Consider the following 27,151-nt stretch of genomic DNA (forward strand, 5'->3'; position numbering starts at 1 on the left):
TCTGCACTTGCACCTGTGTAGCTGGAGAACAGCAAGTTGGCTAGTCTCACTGAAATAATATAAATTCCTTTTCAGAGCCTTAAGAAAGCATTTCATACTACCTGACAAGCATACTTTATTTCTTTGAGCCATAATTATTTCTGTCAACAGATGACCTTTCCTCCTACTTTACTAAGAAAATTGAAGCAATTGGAGAACTCCCGTTGACTCCCACAACATCATCTACTCACCACTATCCGCACTCATGCATATACTCCATCTTGCCTATACTGGGTTGTTCATGCTCCTTTTTTTAAAATTAATTAATTTATTTAAAGATTTTATTTTCAAGTAATCTCTACGCTTTAAAGATTTTATTTTCAAGTTATCTCTACACCCCATGTGAGGCTTGAACTCACAACTCCAAGATCACGACTCGCATGCTCCACGGACTGAGCCAGCCAGTCCCCCTTCATTCTCCTTTTTAAAGACATTCCCTCCACTCAATGTCTTTATGCCATGATTTCTCCCCTTTCCTACATCATTAATTTTCTTCCCTACTCTATCGTTCCTATGAGTGTATATACATGCTATTATCTAGCCCATCTTTTACTAAACCAGCTCCCTTTTGCAGCAAAACACCTCAAAAGTTACCAAGACTCGGGGTACCTGGCTGGTGGTTGGTTAAGTGTCCAACTCGTTTGGCTCAGGTTGTGATCTCAGGGTTGTGAGATGGAGCCCCAAGTCAGGCCCCTCACTCAGCACTGTCTACTTGGGATTCTCTCTCTCTCTCTCAAATAAATAAATAAAATCTCTTTAAAAACTAATAAAAATAAAATAAAATTTAAAAAGTTACCCATACTCACTCACTGTCTCCAATTCCTGTTCTCTCTTGAACCCCCTGCTGTCAGGTCCTCGTTCCCACCACTTCACTGGCCCAGCTCTCCTGACACATGGAATGCAGGAGTCCATTCTCAATCCTCATTTCATGTGAACTTTTCAGCAGTATTTGACTCCCCTGAATATCTCTTCCTGCTGGATGCGCTCTATGACACACTCGACTTCCAGAGCTTTCCTGTGGCCTTCCTTCTTCCTTACATTTTGCACTTCTCAGACGCCTGTTCTGGTTCCTCCTTTCTCTGGCTTCCTATCTTTGGAATATCAGAGATAAGGCTCAGTCCTTCCTCTATCTGTATTCATTCCACGGGTGATCTCATCCAGCCTCGTGGTTTTAAATAACATCTATGCGCTGATGACTCTCAGATTTCTCTCTAGTTCCTACCTCTCCCCTGAACTCTAAACATATATGCAACTGCCCCTTTGATATCTCCACAACCTGCACTTCTTCTTTTTTTTTTAAGATTTTATTTATTTATTTGAGAGTGAGAGAGCATGAGCAGGGGGGGAAGGGCAGAGGGAGAAGCAGACTCCCCACTGAGCAGGGAGCCCGATGGGGACTCGATCCCAGAACTCTGGGAGCGTGACCTGAACCGAAGGCAGACGCTTCACCAACTGAGCCCCCTGGGCAACCCCCCTGCACTTCTTTAATAGACATCTCAGACTCAACATGTCCAAAATTGAGCTGTTGATTTTCTTCCCCACTCCCACCAGAAACCCGTCCCACAGTTTTCTCCCTCTCAGCTGTTGGCAACTCCATCCTTCCAGTTGCTCAAGCTAAAAACCTTTGGAGTCATCCTTGACTCCTGTTCTCATATTCTCTATCAATCCATCAAGAGGTCTTGTTGGTTCTACCTTCAAAATATATCCAGAATCTGACCCTTTTTTTTTTTTTTTACCACCTCCCCTGCTAACACCAAGGCACTACCATCTCTCACCAGGATTGCTAGAATGATCTCTTAAAGGGCCTTTTGCTTCCCAGCTTGCCTGTCTACAGTCTATTCTTCATGCCAGAACGATCCCATCAAAATGTTAAGTCAGACCATGTTAGTCCTCTGCTCAGAACCCTTCAGTGGTTCTCACCTTACTCAAATTCAAAGCTAAAAATCCTCACAGCAGACTACAAGGCCTGCCAAGATCTGGCTTTCTAATTTGGGTCTAACCTCACCTTCCTGCGCTCTTCCCCTACCTTTCTCCTCCCCTTCATGGGTCTCCATGCTCTTCTTCAAACCCACCTGCCTCAGCACTGGCTGCTCCCTAGGCCTGAAATGCTCCTCCCTGACGTATCCCCAAGGGCTGGTCCTGCCCTTCATTCAGGGTTTTCACTGCGGGCTTTCCCAACCACCCTAACTGCGATTCTGAGAAACCTCTCTCCAAATACTTCTTTTTCTGCTTTTCCCCCCCAAATTTCCCAAAATCAACTTCTAACATTCTATATGATTTACTAATGTATTATGCTTATAGTTTAATTGTTTTACCTTACTAAAATAAATGCAAGGCCCCCAAAGGCAGAAATGTTTAAAAAATCTGTTTTGGGGGATGCCTGGGTGGCTCAGTCGGTGAAGCGTCTGCCTTCAGCTCAGGTCATGATCCCAGGGTCCTGGGATCGAGTCCCACATCGGGCTCCCTGCTCATCGGAGAGTCTGCTTCTTCCTCTCCCTCTGCCTGCCATGCCCCCTGCTTGTGCACTCTCTCTGACAAATAAATAAAATCTTTTTTAAAAAATCTGTTTTGTTCACTGATCTATTCCAAGCTCCAAGCCCATAGAAGTCGCTCAGTACAGATGTGATGAATACCCTGCCCTTTAGTGATTCCGTCCCTTTATAAACCGCTGCTCCCTCGGCCTTCATCCTGGCTCTGTCTACCTGGCACACCCCTGTTCCACTTGGAGAAGTCTCTTCCGATTTTCCCAAATTGCTTTCTTTTGCCCTCCCGTTGGGCCTCTTTTAACACCTGTCATTGTACTCTAATGATACATTTACATTCATTTATTTCCCTTACTAAACTGTAAGCTTTTTAAGGAAGGCACAATATCTAACTCACCTTTGGAATCCTAGCCTATCACATTATCTATCTGGCTTGTGTATAGTAGGTTTTCGAACAATGAAACAGCAAAGTGTCCTTACTGTGTTTGGTACGGGGTTGATAAACAGCAGAGTTGAGTTTGGTGGCAGTTTGCCACAGAGGGAGATGCAGGCCTAGGGGACTCATTTCCTGGAGGCCTGCAGGCTGGGACTGCTCTAGAGCTGATAGCAGCTGAGTCACTCCCGCATCTCAGCCTCTGACTCTGAAACACAGATTGGGATCCCTGATTAACAGCCCCTTCCTGGGCAAGGTGAGAGTGCAGGGCTGCCGTTGCGTAAGGCCTGGGAGGGAAGAGTGAGCCGGTGGGCGGCAGAAGATCTTTTATAGAAGACCTAGCTTGAAATCTGAAAACCCCAGAAATTCCTTAGGAACTGACCATCTTAACTCCTTTCCTTGCCAAGTCTGCATGTCTGGATTTATATCCTTAGTAGAACTGAAGGAAGCACATCATAGGCAGGTTTATAACCCTTGCTTTTCCTCCTTGGATTTACACATGCGACCTATGGATGGTTTTTATAAGAATTCTATGTTGGGGGGCGCCTGGGTGGTGCAGTCGTTAAGCGTCTGCCTTCAGCTCAGGGCGTGATCCCGGCGTTCTGGGATCAAGCCCCACATCAGGCTCCTCCGCTAGGAGCCTGCTTCTTCCTCTCCCACTCCCCTGCTTGTGTTCCCTCTCTCGCTGGCTGTCTCTCTCTCTCTGTTAAATAAATAAATAAAATCTTTAAAAAAAATTATATGTTGGATACTTACACAAAGCAGGAAAGGTTATCTTCAGAGGCTCTGAGTTTTAATGCATTCCAGTGTCGTCAAATCCAAAAGCAATGAAAACACTGTTGTGTGGTTTTGAATCATAGCCTCCTTGTTAAAATAGCTATTGTTTCTCCTAAAACAGCCTGCATTTCCACCTTGATGTCATCTCACTCTGGGCCTCGAGGGGGTACGGGACTTACTAGAACTAATGAATACATATAGTTCTGAGGTAACAGTGGATTCTAAGGTGATGATAGGCAATTAGTCACCAACTTTAGTGACCTTCAGGTGGAGTAGAATGAGAGCCACGTAAGCCCAGGATTGGTTAAACAAACAAACAAGTGATATCGGCCAAATAAAAATTAAGTCAGAAGTGGTGTTTTGATCATCACTGCTTGACCTTGGACCCTGTGAGCGTTTCGTCTGCCTTGACTATGCTGGTGGAAAGAAGTATGCTTTATTATGTGATGCTCACGTTACTAGGACATGGGGAAACTATCGTCCACTTCACCCAAGGCTCCAGATTTTACCCCCACTGCACTGAGGCTAAATACCGAAGCCAAATGGCCCCTGATTTCGGACCCTTGACTTGGTTTGCTCTCCCGTCACCATCTGACTCTTCATCCCAGAAGAAATCTGCCGATAAAGACTCAGTAATAACCTCGCAAAGTTATCAGTGCAAAGAACACAAATAGGTGACAAAACCCCTCTCTTATCTCTCTTAAGACGGTATCTGTCGCTGCATGTTTTCCTTATTTGTCCATCTCTATGACAGCAAAGACCTCTTGCAGGTTAACAACAGAAGCCACCCGTCCTAGAAGATTGGAAACAAAATGTTACTCTCCTCACTTTCCACCCGCAAAAATGAGATGAAGTGGAACCATTTGCCTGAGGTGAGTGAGTCAGGAGCAGAAGACTGGAATGCAGGGCTTGATTCCTGGTTTCCTGACCCTAACCACATCCTCCCTGCGCTGGGATATTTAAGTTGCTTTTTTGCACTGTGAGGGGCAGGGGTAGGGAAGGGGATGGTTTGCTTTTTATGTTTTTATTTAGAAATTTACTGACATCTGACCTCTAACCCACATGTAAGACACGCCAGTTAACCCTAGCAGGAGTCAGTGATGATTCCTAATGTATAATTTGCGTCAGAGCCTTGGACACGACCATTTTTCCTGGGTCTTAAGCAACAGAATTGGCGAGGTGTGAATAAGGCTCAAAATAGAGAAGAGAATAAGGCCAAAGAGGAGAGCCTAAAACCTAATCCTAAACATCTTAAAAGTTAAGTTAACCAGCAATCATAATTAATCATCCAGTCTCTACCCCTACCCATAATGTTTCAAAGTAAGTTCTCAGTTTTTAAACTTGATATCAGAAGCTCAGATGACTTCACATAGAAGAAATATTAATAAATGTAGCTTTTAGGGGCACCTGGGTGGCTCAGTCGGTTGGGCATCTGACTCTTAATTTCAGCTGGGTCATGGGATCCGGTTCCATGTAAGCCTCCACCCTCAGGGAGGGGTCAGCTTGAGATTCCCTCTCCCTCTCTCTCTGCCCCTCCCCCACCTCATGGTGTGAAAGCGCAGCGCACTCTTTTTTTTTTTTTTTTAGGATTTTATTTATTTATTTGAGAGAAAGCAAGTGAGAGAGAGAGAGAGCACAGCTGGGGGCGGGGTTAGCAGAGGGAAAGGGAGAATCAGACTCACCATGGAGCAGGGAGCCTAACGCCAGGCTCCATCCCAGGACACTGAGATCATGACCCCAGCAGAAGGCAGACGCCCAACTGACTGAGCCACCCAGGCACCCCATAAATAAAATCTTTAAAAAATAATAAATCTTTAAAATAATAATAAATAAATAAATAAATGTAGCTTTTAAATTAGGCTTGCATTTTGCATCAGAGATTATAAGATCTTTGCCTTGTGCAATGATGGTCATATTCTCATGGGTTTTGGGGATTTTTTTTTTTACTTTAGTTATCTACCAGAAGAGTCTAGGAATAAACAAGTAAACACAATGCATGCATTGTAATGTAGATTCTAAAACATGGCAAAGAAACCTTACCCAACTGGCCTTGGAAAATATAACCTTTGGGAAATCTTCCAGGCCGGTCATGATTGCTGTAGAGAAAATAACCAAATACTCATGGCTCAAAGGGCTTCTTCAACTGACAAGAAGTTCTAGTCTTTCAATACTAACACCTTCACTTGTGGAAATTCATCTCAGAATGCAGGAGCGGGTAGCATCTAGTTCCTCTGAGAATATTCTTCAATCAACAAGTTGTCCACTTAGCTAAGGGACAGCTTCCTGGAATTAAGACTGCAGAACCTAGGTTATAATTAACTCAGACTTCCTCCTCTTTTTGTACCTTGGCCATGACCTTAATCCTCACCTAGATTTTCCATCCCGTCTAGGGATAAAAATTTGTTCTAAATTAGATCAACTGAACTCTAGTCCTGTTAGCCTAAGATAAGTTGGTGTTGGTGGCCTAAACCAATTTTAGACCATTTAGTTAGACTTTAAGCGTGGCTCAAAAAAATCCTTAGATATCTCAGTGAGAGGACAATATTACCCTTTTTCTCCATTTAGGAAAGAGAGAAAGGAAGAAAGAGAGAGAGAGAGAGGGAGGGAAAGAAAAGAAAGAAGAAAGGGAACGAAAGAAAGGAAGGAACGAAAAGAAATCACTTGGTGTGTTAGGTCTAGTGAATTATTTCAGAGTAATTTGGAGGCAAGCAATGTCTCCAATTCTAGGAACTGCAGCATTGACAATACATAGAAAGAATGAAAAGGGGTGATAAAATGGGAGGAGCTTTGGAATTTAGCAGGTTTCACCTGCATGGATTTAAAGTCATATTTAAGTAATGATCATCAGGGGCGCCTGGGTGGCTCAGTCAGTTAAGCCTCTGCCTTCAGCTCAAGTCAGCTACCAGAGTCCTGGGATCAAGCCCTGCATCTGGCTCCTCGCTCAGCAGGGAGCCTGCTTCTCCCTCTCCCTCTGCCTGCTGTTCTCTCTGCTTGTGCTCTCTCTGTCAAATATATAAATAAATCTCAAAAAAAAAAAAGACAAAAAAAAAGTAATGATCATCAGTAGGTCCATTGCTACTGATCTAAAGAGTTCAAAGCCCAATCCTATATGAGCTCCTCCGTTCTTACAACTTTGCAAGAGATAATGTTTACAGAATACAGAATAGAATCAAGTGCTTTGCAGGTGTGAAAGGTGATATTCAAAGAAGCTGTTAGAAGCTTCACACATGCGCAAGTCTTCCAGAAAAGAGCTAGCTACACCTTACCTATTACATTAAGGAGAAAGTAGAAATTGTCCAGCATGGACTCCTTCAATTTCTTTCCCTTCACCTCAAACTGATCTGCTTCTAACTATCTCTTTCCTTCCTTTCTCTTGTCCTAGAGGGAGACATTTAGGACATTCTTTCCCAAACTGTCCTTCTTTTTTTTTTTTTTTAATATTTTATTTATTTATTCGACAGAGATAGAGACAGCCAGCGAGAGAGGGAACACAAGCAGGGGGAGTGGGAGAGGAAGAAGCAGGCTCATAGCAGAAGAGCCTGATGTGGGGCTCAATCCCAGATCGCCGGGATCACGCCCTGAGCCGAAGGCAGCCGCCTAACCGCTGTGCCACCCAGGCGCCCCCCAAACTGTCCTTCTATATTTGCTCTTGGTTCTCTTCCTTTCTACTCTTCAGTCATCTCTCCCTATCCATTCTCCATTTTCATGTGTTCATTTATTGGTTCAACACACAGTTATCATACTCTTGTTATAGGTCATATAGACATCTTTCCTACCTTTGCCGGACTCATAGTCTAGTGGAAGAGGTAGCAGGATAAATGATCACAAACCACACAATGACGATACAGCATGTAAATACCCACAACGGAAGTCTGCATATTATGCTACAGCAGTATACGCAGGAGAGGTGGAAGAAAGCTGGGGTGGAGGGCGTAACACATGAGGTGGGTCTTAGCCAACCGGACAAGAGGGGAAGGAAAGACATTTTAAGCAGAGGGAATAACATGCCCCAAAGTACGACCATACAAGAAAATTCAAGTTCGGTAAGGCAAGGACACAAGGAATCAGAGGGTGTGTTTGGAGGTAAGAGATGAGGGAGAGTTGGACCAAATAATAAAGGATGTTGGAGACGATAGGACTTATTAAAGTATTTTAAGTATTTATTTAAGTATGGTCTAATTTGCATTTTAGGAAGTTCAGTCTTGCAGCAGAGGCTGATCAGACTGGGAGCTATTACAGGAATCCTGAAGAGAAATGAGCAATTGGGGCTGCATGGTGGGGCCATTAGAAGAGCTGACAGGGAAAGAGGCAAACTTCACTGTAAAGAGGAATTCAGTTTAAGCACATACAAGTGCGGGGTGCCGGGGTGGCTCAGTCGGTTGGGTTGTGTGGGTTCGAGCCCCACGTCGGCTCTCTGCTCCACAGGGGCCTGCTTCTCCCTCTCCCTCTGCCTGCTGCTCCCCGTGCTTGTGCTCTCTCTGTCTCTGTCAAATAAATAAATAAAAATCTTTTAAAAAAGAACATTTAAAAAATAAGGTGGGTAGTGTGGAGGTGATGAGAAATGGTTAGATTCAGGAAATATTGTGAAGATTGAGTGATAATACAAACGAAGATGTGTCTGAAATTTTAAAATTACACTAATATTGCACTGCATGTTAAGTGGAGTTTAAATAAAAACTTTAAAAACAAATAAATAAATAAATAAAAACTTAAATACATACATACATACATACATACAAATTAAAAGTGGGTCCTGTCGGAGATGGACATTTGGGAGTCACAGGCACATGGAGGGTGGTTGGGGACTTGAGTAGGGGTGAGGCTGCTTGTGGGTGAGCTCCATGGGAGAAAGGCAGGCATTTTTTCATTGTTTATTCCTAATTCCCCAGCACCTAGAACTGTACCTGGAATTGAGTAAACAATCAGTAAGTTTCTTTTTTTTTTTTTTAAGTATAGTTGACATACAATGTGACATTAGCTTCAAGTGGCATACAGTAAGTATTTAAATAAATGAATGAAATACTGAAAAGAAAAGAGGGCTAAGAACATAACTCGGAGAGACACCAACATTGAGGGATGGACACGTGACAAGAAGCCAGTGCAGGGGTTTGAGATAGAAAGTCGAGAGAGGTAGGAGGAAAAGCAGGAAGGAAAGAGTGGGGTCACAGACACCGAGGCGGGAGAACTTCCAGAAGTTCAACTTCAAAGCCTCCACTAGTTTTAGCACCTGAGAGTCACCGGGTTTCTTTTGTGTCAGGAGTTTCGATGGGGGTGGCAGGCAGATGACGGTGGTTTGAAGCACAAAGGGATAATGGTAAGGAACCCGGGGCTGTGAATGTAGGTATTCTTTTCAGAAACTTGGCTGCACCATCATCAGGCAATATTTTCGATTTACTTATTCTCTGACTAGGCGGCCCTTGCAATCCATCACCGTATAATAAATGAATATGTAGATGACTATCCATCCAATTCGCTTATCCATTTACTTACCCATTCATCCTCACTTCTTCTCTTTCTCTCACGCCCCACACTTAATACACCAGCAAATTCTCACTCCATCTTCATAATAGACCCTGAATCTAACCATTTCGCATCACCGCCACACTGCCAACCAAGGTCAAGACTCCCTCATCTCGTCACCTCGACCAGTGTAGTAACCTTCCACAGATCTCCCTGCTTTCACCCTTTCCTCCCTCTTGTCGATTCTTCTTCTTTTTTTTAAAGATTTTATTTTTGAGTAATCTCTACACCCAACATGGGGTTCGAACACACAACCCCGACAAGAGTCACATGTTCCACCGGCTGAGCCAGCCAGATGCTCCTCCCTCTTGTCTATTCTTATACCAGCAGCCACAGTCATCCTTCCAAATACTAAGTCATACTTTGTCAGTCCTCTCTTTAGAACCCGCCAATGATCTGTCCTCTCATTTCAAGTCCCTGTTTCATCTGAAACGCTCCCCCCATTACTCTGCTCACCTCATCTCCAACCACTATTCCCCTCAGCCACACCGGCCCCCTTGTTGTGCCCTGAACGCACTCCACCTCAGGCCTCCTGCATTTGCTGGCTTGTGCTCGGAACACTCCTTCCTCAGACATCATCAGTCCTCCGGCACTCTGTTCAAATACCCAAAGGTCCTTTATAAACGATTGCACCTCGGCCTCTCCCAGCTCTCGCTTCTCTTTGTCCTGCTCAATAGCACTTGTCACCACCTGACCTATTATAGTCACTTATTTATTGTCTGTCTCCCTTCACTAGACTGTGAACACCTACAAAGGACGCCTTCCAAGAGCACCTCCTCTGGAGAAGCGGAGATAAAGATAACCAAGAAAACTATCCCGGCCCTTGAGGAACCCACACTTCAGTGAGTCATATAACCTAACAAGTAATTAGAATGGAAATGCTCAAAGCGGTTGGATGCGAGAGTCTGGGCCCCGGGGAGCAGTGCGGTTTGGGGCACTCTTCAGCCTGGGTAGTAGTTAAAACCATGAGTTCACCCAAAGAGAATGCAAGAAATGAAAAGCACTCAGGAGACACCCGTGTTTAAGGGTTGAAGGCCAGAGAAAGGAGACCAAGAAGGAATAATAGTAATCAAAGACGTGAAGAAGAGCTGGAAGAATGAGCCACTGACGTCAGCCCTCCTAGAGCCTTAATATTGCTAATAATCAAGCAAGGATCATTCCTCACAATTCGCTGCGTGTCAGCTACTGTTCTAAGCATGTTTCATATGTTCACACATTAAACCCAGGGAATGAGGCACTAGGATGACCCTTATCCTACAGAGAAAACGATTCACCCGCCCAAGGCCACACACCTACTAAGAAATAAAGAGCAGAATCCCAGCAGTCTTAATCACTGTGTTGTTATCTGTCATCCTATGTAGGCTGGCTCTCTCTATTTCTTTCCTATTTTATTGAGCACCTACTAAGGGTCAGGCATTCTAGGCCCTGGATGTAGAGTTAAGAGCAGGAAGGCAGACAGGGTCCCTCTCCTCATGGAGCTCATGTCCTTGTGGGGGAGACTGCCACTGAACAAGTCAGTGGATGCATGACAGACAATAAGTGCTTGGGGGGGCCTGGCTGGCTCATTGGTGGAGCACGCGACTCTTGATCTCAGGGTCATGAGTTCAAGCCCCACATTGGGCGTGGAGCGTACTTCTAAAAAATAAAATAAAAACAGACGATAAGTGCCGTGAAGACAAATGAAGTAGGGTATGGTTTCGTGAATGATAGGTGGTTGCCTCTCTGAGAAGGAGACATGTAAGTAGAGATCTGAAGGAAGTGAGAGAGGGAGCCAAGAGGATATCTGGAGGAAGGACATTCCAGGCAGAGGGAACGGCAGGTGCAGAAGCCTTAAGGTGTGAGTGTGCCCGGTGTGTTCCAGGAACTGCAAGGAGGTCAGTGCAGGGGGAGGACCGTGAACTAGGGAGAGAGAGGCAGGCGATAAATTCAGAAAGATATGGGAAGGTTTCCAGGACATAGAAGTGAAATATTTCACATAACTGAAATAAATGAAGGGGTCAGGCATATTAGCTTGTATGTTATAATCACATTGAGTAAAGGAATGTGTGTGTGTGTCCATATATAGAGATAGAGAATTTATATATGGATATATATATATGCTGTATATTCTGAAATATTAGATAAGAAACTTAACAGTGATTACCTTTTGAGGGAAGGAAGAGACATTATACTGTTCTACACTACTTGAAAAATTTCACCTTGCAAACATTACTTTTATAATAATCAAAAATTAGCTTAAAAAACAACCGCAAGTGACCTCCACTCGCTTCTCCTTTGTCCTTTTCGTTTCCTCCTCAACCAAGTCCAGTCTGACCTCGGACTTCGCCTTTGCCCTGCTACTGCTCCCACAGACTTCGCCTGTGACTTGCCTAGGACTCCCAGGGACACTCTGCAGTCCTTTTGCTTCTCAGTCTCTCAGCTACGTTTGACACTGCTTACAGCTCTTCTTTCTGAAATGCTTTCTCGTTTGGCTTCCCACTTGCCCACTTTGACCCCATGGAACCTTCTTCCTCTGATTGCTTTCATTGGCTACTTTTTATCAGCCCACCCAACAGACCTGGGTTTCTTCTGGTTCTGTCCTTCACTCCTTTGCCTCTATGTGCTACACACACTTTTCCCGTGTGGTCCGCGCTTTCAGAGACCCTCTCTATGCTGCCAAGTCCCAGATCTAGTCCAGCCTGTTCCTGAGCTCTAGACCTATATATCCGGCTGCCTCTTAAACAGCTCCACCTGCAGATCTCACAGGCATCTCAAACGTGACTGTTCCAGAACCCAGCTCATCATTGCCAAACAAGATCATCTTCCTCCTGTTGTCCTTATCGTGGTTGGTGGTATCAGCATCTGCTTGATTGACCCTAGCTGCAACCTGAGAAAAACCCCTCTTCTTCACCCTCCATATCTATTAAGATTTTATTTATTTATTTGACAGAGAGAGAGACAGCGAGAGAGGGAACACAAGCAGGGGGAGTGGGAGAGGGAGAAGCAGGCTTCCCGCTGAGCTGGGAGCTCGGTCCGGGGCTTGATCCCTGGACCCTGGGATCAAGACCTGAGCCGAAGGCAGAGGCTTAACAACTGAGCCACCCAGGCGCCCCCACCCTCCATATCTACATGGACACCAAAAGTCATTCTATCTGCTGAATATCTTTGGAATCTGTCCTCGTTCTTACATCCCCACCGCCATGGCGGGCACTTGTAGTCCGGACTATTGCATATGGATATGTGAGTCTAAAGTCCCAGGAAGAGCTCAGAGATATCCTCTGAGGCATATTCTGCCTCAGGTCTCACAATCAGCCTGCTTTCTTACACTCAGTTGTCACACTGATGTGGCACAAACTCCCGTCACGTCAGCCCCTCCTTGAAATCTTTCCTTTTCCGAACCTTTCTGGAATGAAATCCAAAATCCTTGGTATGATCTGCCCAGCCCTCTTTTGACACTTTGCCACACGTACCTTACATTCAAGCGACACTAAAATATTCTTTGTTTTTCAAAGGCCTCTTTCCTTTGCATGTTTCTGTGAAAGTTTTGTCACATGGCATCGTCATTTCTCTGGGTCTAAACTAGTACCTGGTACAAAGCGGGTGTTCAGTAACGGTTCTGTGAGTAAGTAAAGGAACAGAAAGTTGAGGGAAGGACACCTATCAGAAGACTATACGCATACACCTTAGGGGCGCCTGGGTGGCTCAGTCAGCTAAGCGGCGGACTCTTGATTTTGGCTCAGGTCGTGATCTCAGGGTCGTGGGATCCAGCCCCAAGTTGAGCCCCCTGCTGGGTTCTGCACTCAGTGGGGAGTCTATTTGGGACTCTCTCTCTCTTTCTCTCCCTCTGCCCTTACCCCCATTTGTGCTCTCTCTCAAATAAATAAATAAAATATTTTTTTGAAAAGGTGACATATAAGTAGAAATCTTTTTTTGAAAGTTTTAAAAAGATTTTTTAGGGGCGCCTGGGTGGCACAGCGGTTAAGCGTCTGCCTTCGGCTCAGGGCGTGATCCCGGCGTTCTGGGATCGAGCCCCACATCAGGCTCTTCCGCTATGAGCCTGCTTCCTCTCCCACTCCCCCTGCTTGTGTTCCCTCTCTCGCTGGCTGTCTCTATCTCTGTCGAATGAATAAATAAATAAAATCTTTAAAAAAAATAAAAATAAAAATAAAAAGATTTTTTAAATCCTTTTTTTTTAAGATTTTATTTATTTAAGAGAGAGAGAGATTGAAAGAACGAGTGGGAGGAGGGGCAGAAGGAGAAGCAGACTCCCTGTGGAGCAGGGAGCCCGACGTGGGACTCGATCCCAGGACCTGGAGATCATGACCTGAGCCCAAGGCAGATGCTTAACTGACTGAGCCACCCAGGTGCCCCAAATAAATAAATCTAAAAAAAAAAAAGAAAAAAGAGTACACTTTAGAGGTAACTAGGAAGAGAGAGAAAGGAAATGCTTTAGTGCCGCACTTGTGTCAGGCTTCTACAAGGTGAAATTGTAATAATCAAATAATAATTCTTCCTATCATTTTTCTCTCTTTGAGAGATATGAACTTTGGTCAACAGTACAAACATTTTTTTTTTTTTTTTGAGAAAAAGAGCACATGCACAGGGGGTGGGGAGGGACAGAGGGAGAGTGAGAGAGAGACTCTTAAGCAGGCTCCGAGCCCAGCATGGAGCCCGGTGTGGGTCTAGATCACACAACCCTGAGAGCGTGACCTGAGTCGAAATCAAGAGTTGGAGGCTTAACAGACTGAGACCCCAGGCATCCCATCATCGGTACAATTTCAAAGGAGACAATCAAACTAATTTTACATAAAATGTTTTTTTTTTTTAAACGAACAAATAGCACAGCACATGCTACTGCCAAAATCTTCTGATAAAACAAGGCCCTTTGGGTATAAATCCCAAGGTCTGAGAGTTCAGCTGGGAAGGGTCATTGATTCTGCAAACGTTAATTGGGCTGGTACAGACACTGCTTAGCACAGGGGATACGACCATAAGTAATACATGATTCCTGTTCTCAAAAAGTTCATGGCTTCTAAATCAGCTCGTCCTTGCCAGGACCAAACCTACTCCTTTACGGAAAGCCAGCTGTCCACACTGCAATCAGTATTTGAAGTCCTTTTAGTCATAGGCGTCGCTATACCTAATTTTTTGGAGCTCAGAAATGGAAACTCATGGATTCAGGGCAGTAGCAAAATGTAACCATCGCTTCCTTTATAATAAAACAGTGCCTGTGTAGAAGAGTAATGGACTTGGCCCCTTGCTTCCAGAAGACTGGAGCATTTAAAGATTCAGAACTGTCAGGGTGCCTGGCCGGCTCAGTCAGATGAGCGCCTGGCTCTTGATTTCTGATCAGGTCCTGACCTCAGGGTTCTCGGATTAAGCCCCCTCCATCGCCTCCGCGCTCAGCAGGGAGTCTGCTTGTCTCCCTTACCTCCCCTACCCCCTGCTTTCTCTCTCTCGAAATAAATAAGTAAAATCTTTTTTAAAAAGTATTAAGATTCTTAAAAAAAAACAAAGATTCTGAACTGTTTTCTGTTCAGTAATGATCAAGCTGTCCAATGGGCAAGCTTAAATGACTCAGGCACTGTTCCTTTCTTAGTCCGATGACCTTTAGGACTACTAAAGCAATGTTTTCCATTGGCGGCCTGTTTGGAGAAAGGACATTGCTGATTTGAGAGAGGGCATCTTCACCAATGCCTAAGGAAATCCCTGGGGGTAAAATGAGTCTATCTGAATGAGAGAGAAGACACTTTACCTAGATTATGTCATTCAGTCTTCATTATACTCTTGTGACATCACTATTAATATCCTTATTTTTGCAGATTAGGAAACAGGTGTAATAAGTATAGGCACCTGGTTTAAGAGCACATAGCTACAATTACTGCACCTGCAATTCAAGCCCAGATTGGTGACTCTGAGTCCACGGTAGTTCCACCACAATACTGGCTTGCAGTGAAAAGTCTTTCTAGAGAGGGGAAAGGGAGTGAAGATCTAGAGGTCCATTCAAGCCAGAAGTAATTCATAAGCTTGCAAAAAAGGGGCACAATTTGGGGTTCCTGTCTTAAATTTTCCCTTTTGTCATTTGGAGAAAAGGTCAAATAGGTGCATTTCCATTAGGTTGGCAAAGATCAAGAAGTTAAAAATCCCTTCTGGAAGTGTTGGGGGAAAGAGGCACTCTTAAACATTGCTGGTAGGAGTTATGAATTAGTATAATCTTTATGGGGGACAACTTGGCAACATCTAGCAAAATTACAAATATATGGTAATTTTTAAAAAATATTTATTTGTTTATTTATTTTTAGAGGGAGAGAGCCCATGAGTGGGAGGGAGAGACTGAAGAAGAGGGAGAGAGAGAATCTCAAGCAGCCTGCACTGAGTGCAGAGCCAATGTCAGGCTCCATCTCACGACCTTAAGATCATGACCTGAGCCAGAGTCAAGTGTCAGATGCTTAACCAACTGTGCCACACAGGCTCCCTGAAATGTACGTACCTTTTGGCTCAGTGATTCCACTTCTAGAAATTTATACTACAGAGATACTTGCACATTTGCAAAATTACAAATGGTCAAAGTAATGCACGGCAAAATTGTTTGAAATCACAAAAGTTTGGAAATAAGTGGCCACCTCTGGAGAACTGATGAAACAAACTATGCGAATACACATCTACTCCATGCAGCCCTAGGAATGAGGAAGTGCCATCGACTAATAGGAATTATTTCCAAGATATAGATTTCCAAGCAAGATCCAGGAAGCGTGGTCAACACTCTCTCATTTATGAGACAACTTCTATACGCACTTACTTGTCTAGGCACAAACTATCCCTGGAAGACTATTTGAGACACTGATAACGTTAGATAACAGTATCATACCTAAGAAAAGGTATGCTATGACAGGCGAGGGGAGTTCAGAACAAGAGTGAAGACTTTAATTCTTTAAAACTTTTTTTCTAAAGGGGGGGGGCGTCTGGGTGGCTTAGTTGTTAACCGTCTGCCTTTGGCTCAGGTCATGATCCCGGGGTCCTGGGATCGAGCCCAGCATTGGGCTCCCTGCTCTGCGGGAAGCCTGCTTCTTCCTCTCCCACTCCCCCTGCTTGTGTTCCCTCTCTCGCTGTCTGTCTCTCTCTGTCAAGTAAATAAATAAAATCTTAAAAAAAAATAAAAAAGAATATGGTGAGAGATAGCGTGAGCATGAGCTGGGGGAGGGGCAGAGAAAGAGAGGGAGAGAAGACTCTTAAGCAGACTCCACACCCAGCATGGAGCCCGTTGTGGGGCTCATCCCACAACCCTGAGATCACGACCTGAGACGAAATCAAGAGTGGGACCCTTACCCGTCACTTAACTGACTGAGCCACCCAGTCGCCCCTAACTCCTTTAAACCTTTAACCGTACGAATATATTAGGTATTCAAGAAAAAGGAACTGAATTAAAATTTAAATAAAGCACATGCATTTTTAAGACATTCACATTTTACAGTCGTCACCACTATCCATCCCCATAACTCTTTTCCTCTTGTAAATCTGAAACTTTATACCCATTAAACAGTAACTCCCCCTTCTCCCCTCCGCCTAGCCCCTGGCAACCACCATACTGTCTCTCTGATTTTGATTACTCTAAGTAACTGACACAAGTGGACTCATACAGTATTTGTCTTTTTGTGACTTGCTGATTTTACTTAGCGTGCTGTGCCCACAATTCATCTGTATTGTAGCACATTGCAGAATTTCCATTGTTTCCCCCCCCCTTCTTTTTTAAGGCTGAATAATATTCCAGTAAATGAGTATAACACGTTTCGGTAACCCATTCATCAGTTGATGGACACATGAGTTGTTTCCATGTTTTTGCTCTTGTGAAGAGTGCTGCGATGAACAAGGATCTGCAAACCCTTGAGACGCTGCTTTCCATCTTTTTGGGTATATATCCAGAAGTAGAATTGGTGGGTCACATGGTAATTCTATTTTAATTTTTTGAGGAACCATCATAATGTTTTGTGACTATTTTCCATAGCAGCGGTACCATTTTATATTCCCACCGACAAGGGTTACAATTTCTCTACATCCTCACCAGCACTTGTCTTCTGGTTTTCGTTTGTTTATAGTAGCCATCCTAATGGGTGTGAAGTGGCATAGTATGTCTTTGGGGATCAATAGTATGGTTAGTGGATACTGGTGTCGGACCCCCATGACTTTGAGTGCTGCTACTTACTAGCTGTGTGACCTTTGATATTGTCCTAGGCCTCAGTTTCCCCATTTGTAAAATCAGACTTATCTCAGAGGGTTGGGGAGCACTGAATGCACATAAAACACCCAGGTTACGGAAAGCACCCAGCAAATGTAATTATTTCTGCCTTAAAAGCTCCAACAATAAACCAAATTCTGATTTGCTCTGGCTCCTTTTGGGCTAGTGTGGAGGCAAAGTGACAAACTAGATTTCTTAAGGAGTTTCTCTACCTAGGGGCTTGAGTCTGGGGGACTTCATACATTCTTCACTGACATTCTTCCTTCCTGCTGCCCCAACCCGACCTGCAGACCTCCCACCTGTGCCAAATGACGTGTGCTTGAAGTGAGGTTACTCAGAATCCAGCCAGTTTATGTTTTCTCAGGCGTGGAGGACGGGAAGAAATCCTGTTGACACAGTTATGTAAAGCCTGTCACTCAGTCCCCTGCCTATTACCTCTGAAGACCGTTATGCATATTAAAGAAGGGGGGCGGCAAATACAAAAGAAAAATAAACGAGAAAGAGTGAGAGAGTGAACAAATCAGGATGCATGAGGGAATCCACGTGGTCGCCAATCTGTAACTGATCAGAGCAGCTACACTGAAGCAAAACCCGCAGCTCCTACCGCCAAATATATTGCAATGGAGAAACCGTCCACAATGGGGTGTCTATATCCTTAGCAGAGTCTTTGGGCTGCCGCTTAAGAGACTCCGCCGCTACTCCCACCCCTTTTGCACCCAGTAAACCACGCGATGTAACAACGGAATCTGGTTCTGTGTGTGCGCTGTGAGTGTGCGCTTTGCAAACCATCTGGGCTCCATCCTGCGCGGTTGGAACGACGATCGATCCCGGACGAGTTGGGGGAGTTGGAGCTTGCCTGTGTCTCCTCCCTTTCTCTGCTCCCCTCTAGCCCCCACCCCATCGTTCGCTCTGCCCTAACGTTTCGCTAGCGGAGGGACGTAGGTTTTCAGCACCAGGAGGCCGTGGACCTTCTCTGGAGGCGTGCAGGGCACCCTCCAGAGGGCCAGAGCTGATTGCAACCTGCTCACCACGACCCTCCCCCTCCTTCCCAAATTCGCCGCCCCAGGCTGTAATATTACAAGCAGCGTGCTCTGTACCCGTGCGGGAGTCCAGGAAGGCTGCGTGACCTTCCAGCGAACTCCACCACGGCTGGGGGGATGGAGGCTGCCCCGGGGCCTGCAGGCTGTGTATCGATCCCCCCAGCCTCAGCCAACACAAGTTCTCCCGGTACAAACCCCTCCCTCCCCTCTCTGCTTTCCCAGCCTTGTAGGCTTCTAACGCCTAGCTTGAGGCGCCCTCCCCTCTTTCCCGCAATAAAGTAAACCGGGTGGATATTCATCCCCCGCCTTCACCCTCCTCCTTCCTTCTCCCTCCCCCCTCAGCCTACTAACCCCGCGCCCAGAGCTCGCCGCCGGCGGGCCCCTTCCACCCAGTGTATCATAATGCCCAACGCTCTTCTCCTCCCCCTCTCTTAATCAGAAACGTGCTCGCGAGCCCCCCTCCCTCTGCATGCATACATTAGGGTCTGCTTTGCATGCAGCGGCAGGCGGAGAACTGAGGAAGAAGGGGCGGGGGCGCTTTTGCCCGCCTCTTCCCTCCAGGCCCCGTTAGCCATCCAGCTTCAGCTTCGTTGTAACACCGCCTCGTTAGCGGAGCACGCCGTGGCCCCAATGCCCGGGCTGGAGAAACACGACCCAACTCTCTGCAGAAGGGCATGAGAGCCAGAGGTTCCTCAGCCCCGAGTGCATAGTAGGGCGAGGAGGTGGCGGGAGACCTGCCACTTGGTGTGTGCATTTTGGAGAGAGCTCCGGCATGAAAATGGGAGGGGCTCTCTCTCTCTCTTTTTTTTTAAAGCGCGTTCATTGAGGGCCTTTCTATTTTGCTTATAGTAAACTGGGCAACGCTTCCGTTTTGCATATGGCACAATAAGGGCCCTTTTATTCTAGAAGCGTTAAATGAGGGCTAACCCATCTTGTAACCGTGCCTCGAGGCAGAGAAGGCTCACTCGTCCCCGACCCGGCAGCCGCGCTATACTGGAAGCCGCTCTCCCGGGCGGTTCGATTCCCAGCGCATCCCGGGAACGTGTGTAATCGGCCTCTCGGCTCTCGAGGCTGCAGGCGGCCGGGCTCCCTCCGCCTCCATCCTCCCTGTAGTCCTCGCCCCCTCCCCCTCTCCCCGGAACCCGCGCTCCGCGTCGGGCTCCTGGGCTTCCTTCCCCCCTCCTTTTCCCCAGCAATGCCGCTCCCGGAGGGCGGGGCATGCACTTATCCAGGTTGCGGGGCTGGCGGGCGGGCGGGCGGCGGCGGCCCGGGCCTCGGCCTGGCGGAGCCGCGGTGCGGCGTCGGGAGCGTAGGCCCGAGCCTGCTATACAGATTGCGGGGCGGGCGGGCGCGGCCCGGCGCTCTGCATAGCGGCCGTCCGGGTGCAGGCCGCCGGGCGGCGCCGAGTGGCTCAGGCAGGTTCCGGGGCCCTCGGCCCCCCCCTCCGCCTCCCCGCCCCCCTGTGTTGTCGCCTCTCCCTCTCGCTGCTTCACTTCACGGGGCGAACATGGCGCACAGCTGTCGGTGGCGCTTCCCCGCCCGACCCGGGACCACCGGGGGCGGCGGCGGCGGGGGGCGCCGGGGCCTGGGGGGCGCCCCGCGGCAACGCGTCCCGGCCCTGCTGCTTCCCCCCGGGCCCCCGGTCGGCGGCGGCGGCCCCGGGGCGCCCCCCTCCCCCCCGGCTGTGGCGGCCGCGGCGGCGGCGGCGGGAAGCAGCGGGGCTGGGGTTCCAGGGGGAGCGGCCGCCGCCTCAGCAGCCTCTTCGTCGTCCGCCTCGTCTTCGTCTTCGTCATCGTCCTCAGCCTCCTCTGGGCCGGCCCTGCTCCGGGTGGGCCCGGGCTTCGACGCGGCGCTGCAGGTCTCGGCCGCCATCGGCACCAACCTGCGCCGGTTCCGGGCTGTGTTTGGGGAGAGCGGCGGGGGAGGCGGCAGCGGAGAGGTAAGGGGGCGAGGAACCCCCAGGTCCGGGGTCTCGACCCTCTGCGGAGCCCCCTCCCCTCCCCCATCCGGGATTGTGGAGCATCCCAATTCCGGGACCCTCCTGGGGTCCCTGACCCGGGGCAAACGGCCCTCCCATCTTGGGACCCCCGTACATGGGTGCAGACCCCCAGGCGCCCCCACCCCGGGGTTTGGACCCATCTGGCTAAGGGCGTTTGCCCCCCCCTTCCTTCCCCTGACCCTTCCCCAAATCCCTTGGCACAGACCCCTCGCCGGGGTTTCCCATCCCGGGACTGAACCCCTCCTCCCTTTCACAGATTACCTCATCCGAGCAAGATTCCTCCCTCCCTCCCTCCTAGAGACCTGATCCCGCCACATCCCCGCCTCCCTCTCTGGGCAGATGTTTTACTCTTGGGGCAGTTTTCCTCTTGGGCATCTCTCGGGTGATGGCCTCATCTAGGGCCACGTTCTTCTCCTACCCCTTGGGGACCGATGTCCCTTCCAGCTCCTTGCTTCCGAAAACCTGATGAACCCTCGCCCCATCCCCGGGCCAGGTCCCTGCACTACCAGCCACTCCCCCTTCCTTCACCTCCACCCTCCATCCTCCACCCCCCACCCCACGCAGCTAGATCCTCCCTCCTCCTTCCCTACCCCGCCAGGAAAAATCTACTTTCCTCTCCACCTTGCCTCCCTTCCCCTCCTTTCCCTCTGGAGATAACGGTGATCTCCTCGTACAGCAGTCTGTATCCCCCATTTTACAGAGCTACAGTTTCTAGCCTACTGGTAGCAGGGAATTACTCTACCTTCACTCCACCCTTTCCCTCCTTTAGAATGAAGGATTAGTGGCATCTTTGAGAGGAAAATAGTCCACTGTCCCCTAGGCTCAGAGAGGAGCAGCTTTCCACCATTCCCCCTGGAGAGGAGGCAGGCTTTCCCTCCAGCTCTGGGGAAGGGGGCCCCTGCGAGGGGAGGTGTTTGTGGGGGGACTTGGGCAGCATCCTCCCAGGGGAAGCAGCTGCTCTCCTACCCCACCCACTGCGCCTGAGAGCACGCAGTCTCCAGCCCTAGCTCCCTCCCGCCCTTCTCTTCTCCGTCATTTCACTATTGATCCACCTTTTCCTAGGCCAATCCTGGGGCTTGGAAGGGGTGGGGGAAGCAGGGTTGGGGTGAGGAGAGTAGATAAGGGACAGTTTTACTTTATTACGCTGGTGGTGGTGGTTGCTTTTGGTTGGGAGAAAGGGGGGGGTGTGAAGCAAAGTTATTCCTTAGAAGGAGGAGTTAGGGTTATCTCTCTGATTCTTATAGGGGGACCCGAGGTGGATGAAGGGGTCAAGAGCTTTGCTCCTTCCCCATTAGTACTGGGTCAGGAATGGGGATGCCTTGATGAGCGTTATTCAGCCCCCTTCAGCAAAAAGGAAAGTTGCCCTGGGAAGGGAAGTTGAGTTCAGGTTCAGCCAGTGTTGTTGCGCATTTGTTTTCCATTGGATGCAGAAGGGGGAGTTTGAATTGTAGGGGAGGGGGGAGAATGAGATGGGGGATGCTAGGAGGAGGAAGAGCAGCTGCTAGGGGCTGAAGCGAAGGGGGGGTAGGGGGTTGCTGCTCTGGAGTGCTCTTGATTGAAACAGAAAGGGAAAGATAACAACCAGCCGTTTCCTGCGTGCTCTGCCGTTGGTCCCGGGCAAACCCCTTGTCCCCTATTGTGCCCTGCACCCCTCTAGATATACGGAAAGATCCTGGGAAGAAGGGGAGGGAGGAGGTCCCAGAGACCCTGGCCCCTCCTTTCAAGGAGCTGGCATTTTTTAGTTGTTAGTCTTCCTGCCTCCTTTTTAAAATCGTTTCTAAGGCAGCCTGATCAGGAGACTGACAACAACCCGCCTTCTGACAGAGCAAGGAGGACATGATGGGGGCGTGTTCCTTGCTGTGTAGCTAGCTAGCTGCAGCGTCCCTCTTCCCTGCCTCTCTCTGCTCTCTCTCCACCTCCTTTTCCCAGCCTTCAGAAGGCAGCTGCAGTCAGCAGGGTTGATTGAGACTATTTATTGGTTGCTGTAGATTATTATTTTTTTTTGAAAGGCCAATTCTGTATTTTTTAAGCTAACAACACAGATCCCATGTAGTTGGAGAACCAAAGGCCTCATACATGACAAAAAGACTGAACCGTTCAGGTTACTTGCATGGAGTTGGTGCTTAAATGTGAGTTGATTTTGCTTTTTTAAAAGATACAGCAGCAAAAAAAAAAAAAAAAAAGACTTACTGACATTTCATTTACCTGCTTATTTTCGAAATTGAGACTTGCCTGGTTATATGTAGAATTTTAGCCCCATGTGTATTTGAGTATAATAAGAAAGTCTGTATTAGGAGAAGTTAGTCTATTTTAAGGGGATCCTGAGACGTATTTTCTTCTTGTTTAGCATGCTTATGTATTTTCTATCGAGGGACGAAGTGTTCACATGCCAAATGTTGTTATCACATATTCAAAAGCAAAGTTTTATGCTGACAGCTTGCAATCGTAGCTTTTCAAGAGACTGGTTAGAAAGAGAGCCACCTGGATTCAGGGACCTAATGTCTGGGCACCAGAATATTTTATCTGTTGGTCTTTGACAAATCACCTTTAAAGTTTGAATCAGGTGCTAACACTTCCTTATCCACTGGCATTATTTTGCTGAGCAGTAGTATGTAGTGTCAGGCCTGTTAGGGAACTGCAGTTAATTCAAATAAGATTATATTAATATGTTGTTCTTGTTTTTTTCTTTTAAACTTTTGCCTGAACGTACTTTACTCTGAGAAGAGTGGTTGACTCCTTACATTCAACTTCAGTAATTTTTCTGAATTGGGTTTGAATGAGCTGTTGTTCCAGTGGTAAGCTTTTTATGTGGTAGTTGGAAGCAATTTGGTATGGGTTGATGGTATTCGTTGATTAGTGCTACCCCATAGTATGGCTGAGGACTAAATCACTTAGTAGTGATTAGATCCTTTGACCTGGTAGTTTTCAGTGTAGAAACCAAGCATTTTGTTACAGAGTCTCACAAATCAATGATAAGGTTCCAAAAGGGAAGTTCAGGGTTCCCCTGGGCTGGCATACTTACAGAATTCTAAAGATTGTTTCTTAGAATTCACTCACAGATCTGTATCAAGTCTTGTCTGGATTCATCAAGAAATGGTTTTGTGACCGAAAATGAGTCTAGCCTCTTTAAATTCTGGTTTGCTTTAAGTGAGTAATGACTGTAACTTGTTTATAACAAAATGTAAGTTAATACTTACAGAACTAGTAAGTTCAGGTAGTTGAAAGGGGGTAGAACTTCCAGATCACTTCCCTGTTTAAACTCCTTTAGCCATGGGAGACTTGTCCTTCATTGCCACCGGTCCCTAACTTCCCTTGGACTGAATATCTCTGGGTAACAGCTACATGTAAGAGTTCTTCAATGACCAAATTCTGTCAGAATGGAATTATTTTTAAAAATATGTAGGTGTTGCTGGTCTCCTCTATTTGGGCTTTTTGTGTGACAATCGAAGTAGAATTTAAGTTGGATTTTACTGAGTGCAGCAGGAAATCACAGAGGTCTGCTTCTTCATCTGCCCTTTCCCCTCCATATTGTCCCACTTTTCTGAGGATTGTCTCCGGTACTGTTAATGCCACCATACTTTGCCATCTAAATAAACATGGTACAGCATCCTCTCTGTTGACTAGAACTTGAGCTGTTTTTAATATAAACCCCACAAGTGGTTTATATATCAGCAACTAGTCTTTGTTTATTAATTCCGTAATCCACTTACCCTTCCTTACCACCTCACGAAATGTTAAAAGCAAAATTTCCACGCTGATCACAAAGTGGCACATTTTCAGTAGATATAAATGGAAACTGAATGGCAACCTTGGTCTCTCTTTGTTTTTATTTGAAATGGCAGTTTAGTTGAGGTGGACTAAGGCACACTCTTGGTTGGGCCTAGAAAAGATGATGTTCCTGTAGGCAGAGGGTAGTTGGAGAGTATCTGTGATTTTGTTTTTGGTTTGGTTTTGTTTTGTTTTGGATGTTCACTGGGCACATGTACCAAGAGGGGGGAGTTGTTCTTTCATGGCCTTCACAGCTAATCCTGAGCTTGACAGGGAAAATGAAGCAGAGAACACAAGGGGAGTAGAAGAAGGCTCAGAGTGGAAGTCAGTGGGCAAGGGCTCTCCTCGCGCTCATCTCCGTCACTGACCAGTCATGGGACCTTGGGCAATTCACTTTTAACCTTGAATATCTGACCTGTTAAATGAAAAGGTCGGGCTAAATATTAGCTCATGAATCTTTTCTGCTCCAGTATTCTGATTCTTTTCTATTAAGTAATTTTTTTTTGGTCAGGTCAGAACTTCATATTCTGAGTTTTTTTTAAGAGTCAGAGTCGGTGAGCCTATTCAGTAGTTTTTAATATTAGTTTGTACATTGCCCATTTAATTGGCATGATTGTTGGGAAGAGAACTTTCAACTTAGTGGGAAAGTTTTCATTGTATGGACAAAATATAATGACTGAAGTGTATGGAAAAAGTTCTTTGCTGGAGTTGACCGATGTCATTTATAAGAAAAGTGAAGATGAGATTTTAAATACAAATCATCTTGTGTTGAGAGGCCCTCTTGCTTGATTAAATTTGTTTCACGTTTTCCATGTCGTGGATTCCTGACTACAAAAGGGAAGTTATTTTCAGTCTAGGTGGTGTATTCCTTTAGGTGTGTGAGCTTTTAAATGGAAAGTTCTGTGCATTAATGAATTTATGAATCCAAAGTGACAGTACCTGTGTTGCAGGGAGCAGCTGTTAATAGGCTCTGAATGTAGGACTTTGGTTTATACTGAGCATCAGAAATGTAGTCTTCAGAACGCTTCTTCATTCTCACTGCGAACCATGTAACATGTCCCCATCTCTTCCTTCCATTCAATGATCTGAAGGCACAGTGCTCTTGTAGGAAATTACCATTCACAAAATAATGATTTGCCTTCTGATTACTAGTTGAGAAGAGAAAATGCTCCCATCTTGACTCCATTTCTGTATCTTTGCTCACCTTGAAGCTGTCCTTCCGTAGAGCACCTGTGTAGAGTCCCACTCCATACCCATTGCCTTCCTTGCCCTGTAGCTAGAGGGGGTGGCGAGGGTGCTTTGCTTGCTCTGAGGCATATAACACTCTGCAGTGCCTCTCTCTCTCCCTCTCTCTCTGTCTCTCTCTCGGAGGCTCACTGTTTTAATTGTAGGTCTCCTAATTAAGATCTCTTTGTGCCTGCCCACATTCCACTAGTGTTGGCACAGGACTTCAGTTTCCTTCTAGCACTTCACTTGAAGGCCTTCGGTAGGGCCTTTTGTGAATATCTTGTCTTTCCATTCTTCCTCTGCCAAGGTGGAGAGCCCAGTGGCATAGACCTTTGAGAAAGGGGGAAGCTATGTGACTGTCACTACTTTGGAAGGAATTTATTCCAGGATTGCCGGGATGGCAACTTCTGTTGTCTGCATATGTTATTTTCAGGGATTAAGGAAGGTTAAATTACTAATGAGTCTGACATAACCTACCTGTAATTTTTAATCAGATTTTTAACCCCTTGGGCACTAGTAGGAAAGAGCTCACTGTGAAAAAGTATTTGTTTGGGTCTTACCTAGATTGTTTTAAAGCTTGATAAGTATAGTTTTATCATGGAATAAATCACAGACTTGTGATTTTTGTGGACTGGTAGGTTGTGAAGATAATCAAATGAAATTATTGATTGCTCCTGAATTGTATCAGAATGAATGAACATTGACTTAGAGATTTGAATGAACTTTTTTCATTAGAAAAGACTTAGGGAGGTTCTAGAAATTATTGAGTTAATTAGGAATACTCCTATAGGGTCTAGTCTTTCTTGAGAAATTTGGCAATTGGCTAGGCTTCTACGGTAGTTTCAGAAGAAGGGAAAATAATTGGAAAATGTCATTTCACTTTAATTTCCATCATACTAGTGCTCAGAATGCAGCCTGTCGGGTACTGGATCTAAATGTGGTCTGCTAGAGGAAACGTAGTCTTTATTGGGAGAAAGGGATCTTGAATCCTTCACCTGGGCCCAAATGGTTTCATTGATCACATCAGTATGAGGCAGGCAGACAAAGGGCTACTTTTCTGTTGTTATTGTCATTTCACTGGTTGTGAAGAAGGCCTGAAAGAAGGAAGTACAGGATCTTTATGGCATGCATTAAATAAAGCTGGAGGCCCGCGCTCTTATACCTGAGTGGGTGGTTTTATGGCCTAATTCTCTAATTGCCGGCATTTATGACAGTGTGGATGCTACTGGCCCTGTGGCCAAGGTGGATTATGTTGGGAATAGGGAAAGAAAAGGGGTCCTTTTGTTGGCCTTTTCATTTCCCCCCTCAATAAGATCTCTGAGAAGGCCCCGAGGAAGTGCACAGACACTTGAACTGAGGGAATGACATCCCATAAAATGGTTCTTTATGTTTTTAAAAAGGATGAGCTGCTTTTCGTGACCTATCCAAAGAAATCCATACCACCACTGTTAAATATTTCAATGAGCTTTGTACCTTGTCAGGTTACACACCAGGGGAAGCCGGCCATGAGGCTGTAGCCACTGCCAGACGTTTGCCTTTTGAAGACTAAGACATTTGAAAGACGGATTTTGTCGTGTGATTTGTATTTGTTTGGGATGATAGAAGTCCCCTTGTGGGATTAGTACAAAACTTCTTAGGGGCCAAACTTGGCTT

At 46.4% G+C, this 27,151-nt stretch overlaps 1 protein-coding gene and 1 long non-coding RNA gene across 9 annotated transcripts in view; both read left to right on the forward strand.

Annotated features, from left to right (window-relative positions):
• The first annotated feature begins 2,441 nt into the window (after positions 1-2,441).
• On the forward strand, positions 2,442-18,205 carry LOC130544596 (uncharacterized). The gene is made up of 3 exons (XR_008961007.1): positions 2,442-4,604; positions 9,989-10,094; positions 15,534-18,205. It is a non-coding gene; the product is annotated as an uncharacterized LOC130544596 (long non-coding RNA).
• Positions 18,206-19,960: 1,755 nt separating this feature from the next.
• KMT2A (lysine methyltransferase 2A) overlaps positions 19,961-27,151 on the forward strand; it is a 79,732-nt gene continuing 72,541 nt past the window's right edge. For 3 of the 8 annotated variants that reach the window (XM_044386604.3, XM_026505638.4, XM_044386602.3), the window contains exons 1-2: positions 19,961-20,443; positions 22,534-22,632. In XM_044386604.3, the coding sequence (XP_044242539.3) occupies positions 20,012-20,443; positions 22,534-22,632 (531 nt within the window). In that variant the 5' untranslated portion in view covers positions 19,961-20,011. The remainder of the gene's footprint in view (positions 20,444-22,533; positions 22,633-27,151) is intronic. The other 5 variants (XM_026505642.4, XM_026505639.4, XM_057316933.1 and 2 more) reach the window with 2 other exon arrangements.

The sequence above is a fragment of the Ursus arctos genome, unplaced genomic scaffold, assembly GCF_023065955.2.
Source record: "Ursus arctos isolate Adak ecotype North America unplaced genomic scaffold, UrsArc2.0 scaffold_22, whole genome shotgun sequence".
In the NCBI taxonomy this organism is placed as follows: domain Eukaryota; kingdom Metazoa; phylum Chordata; class Mammalia; order Carnivora; family Ursidae; genus Ursus; species Ursus arctos.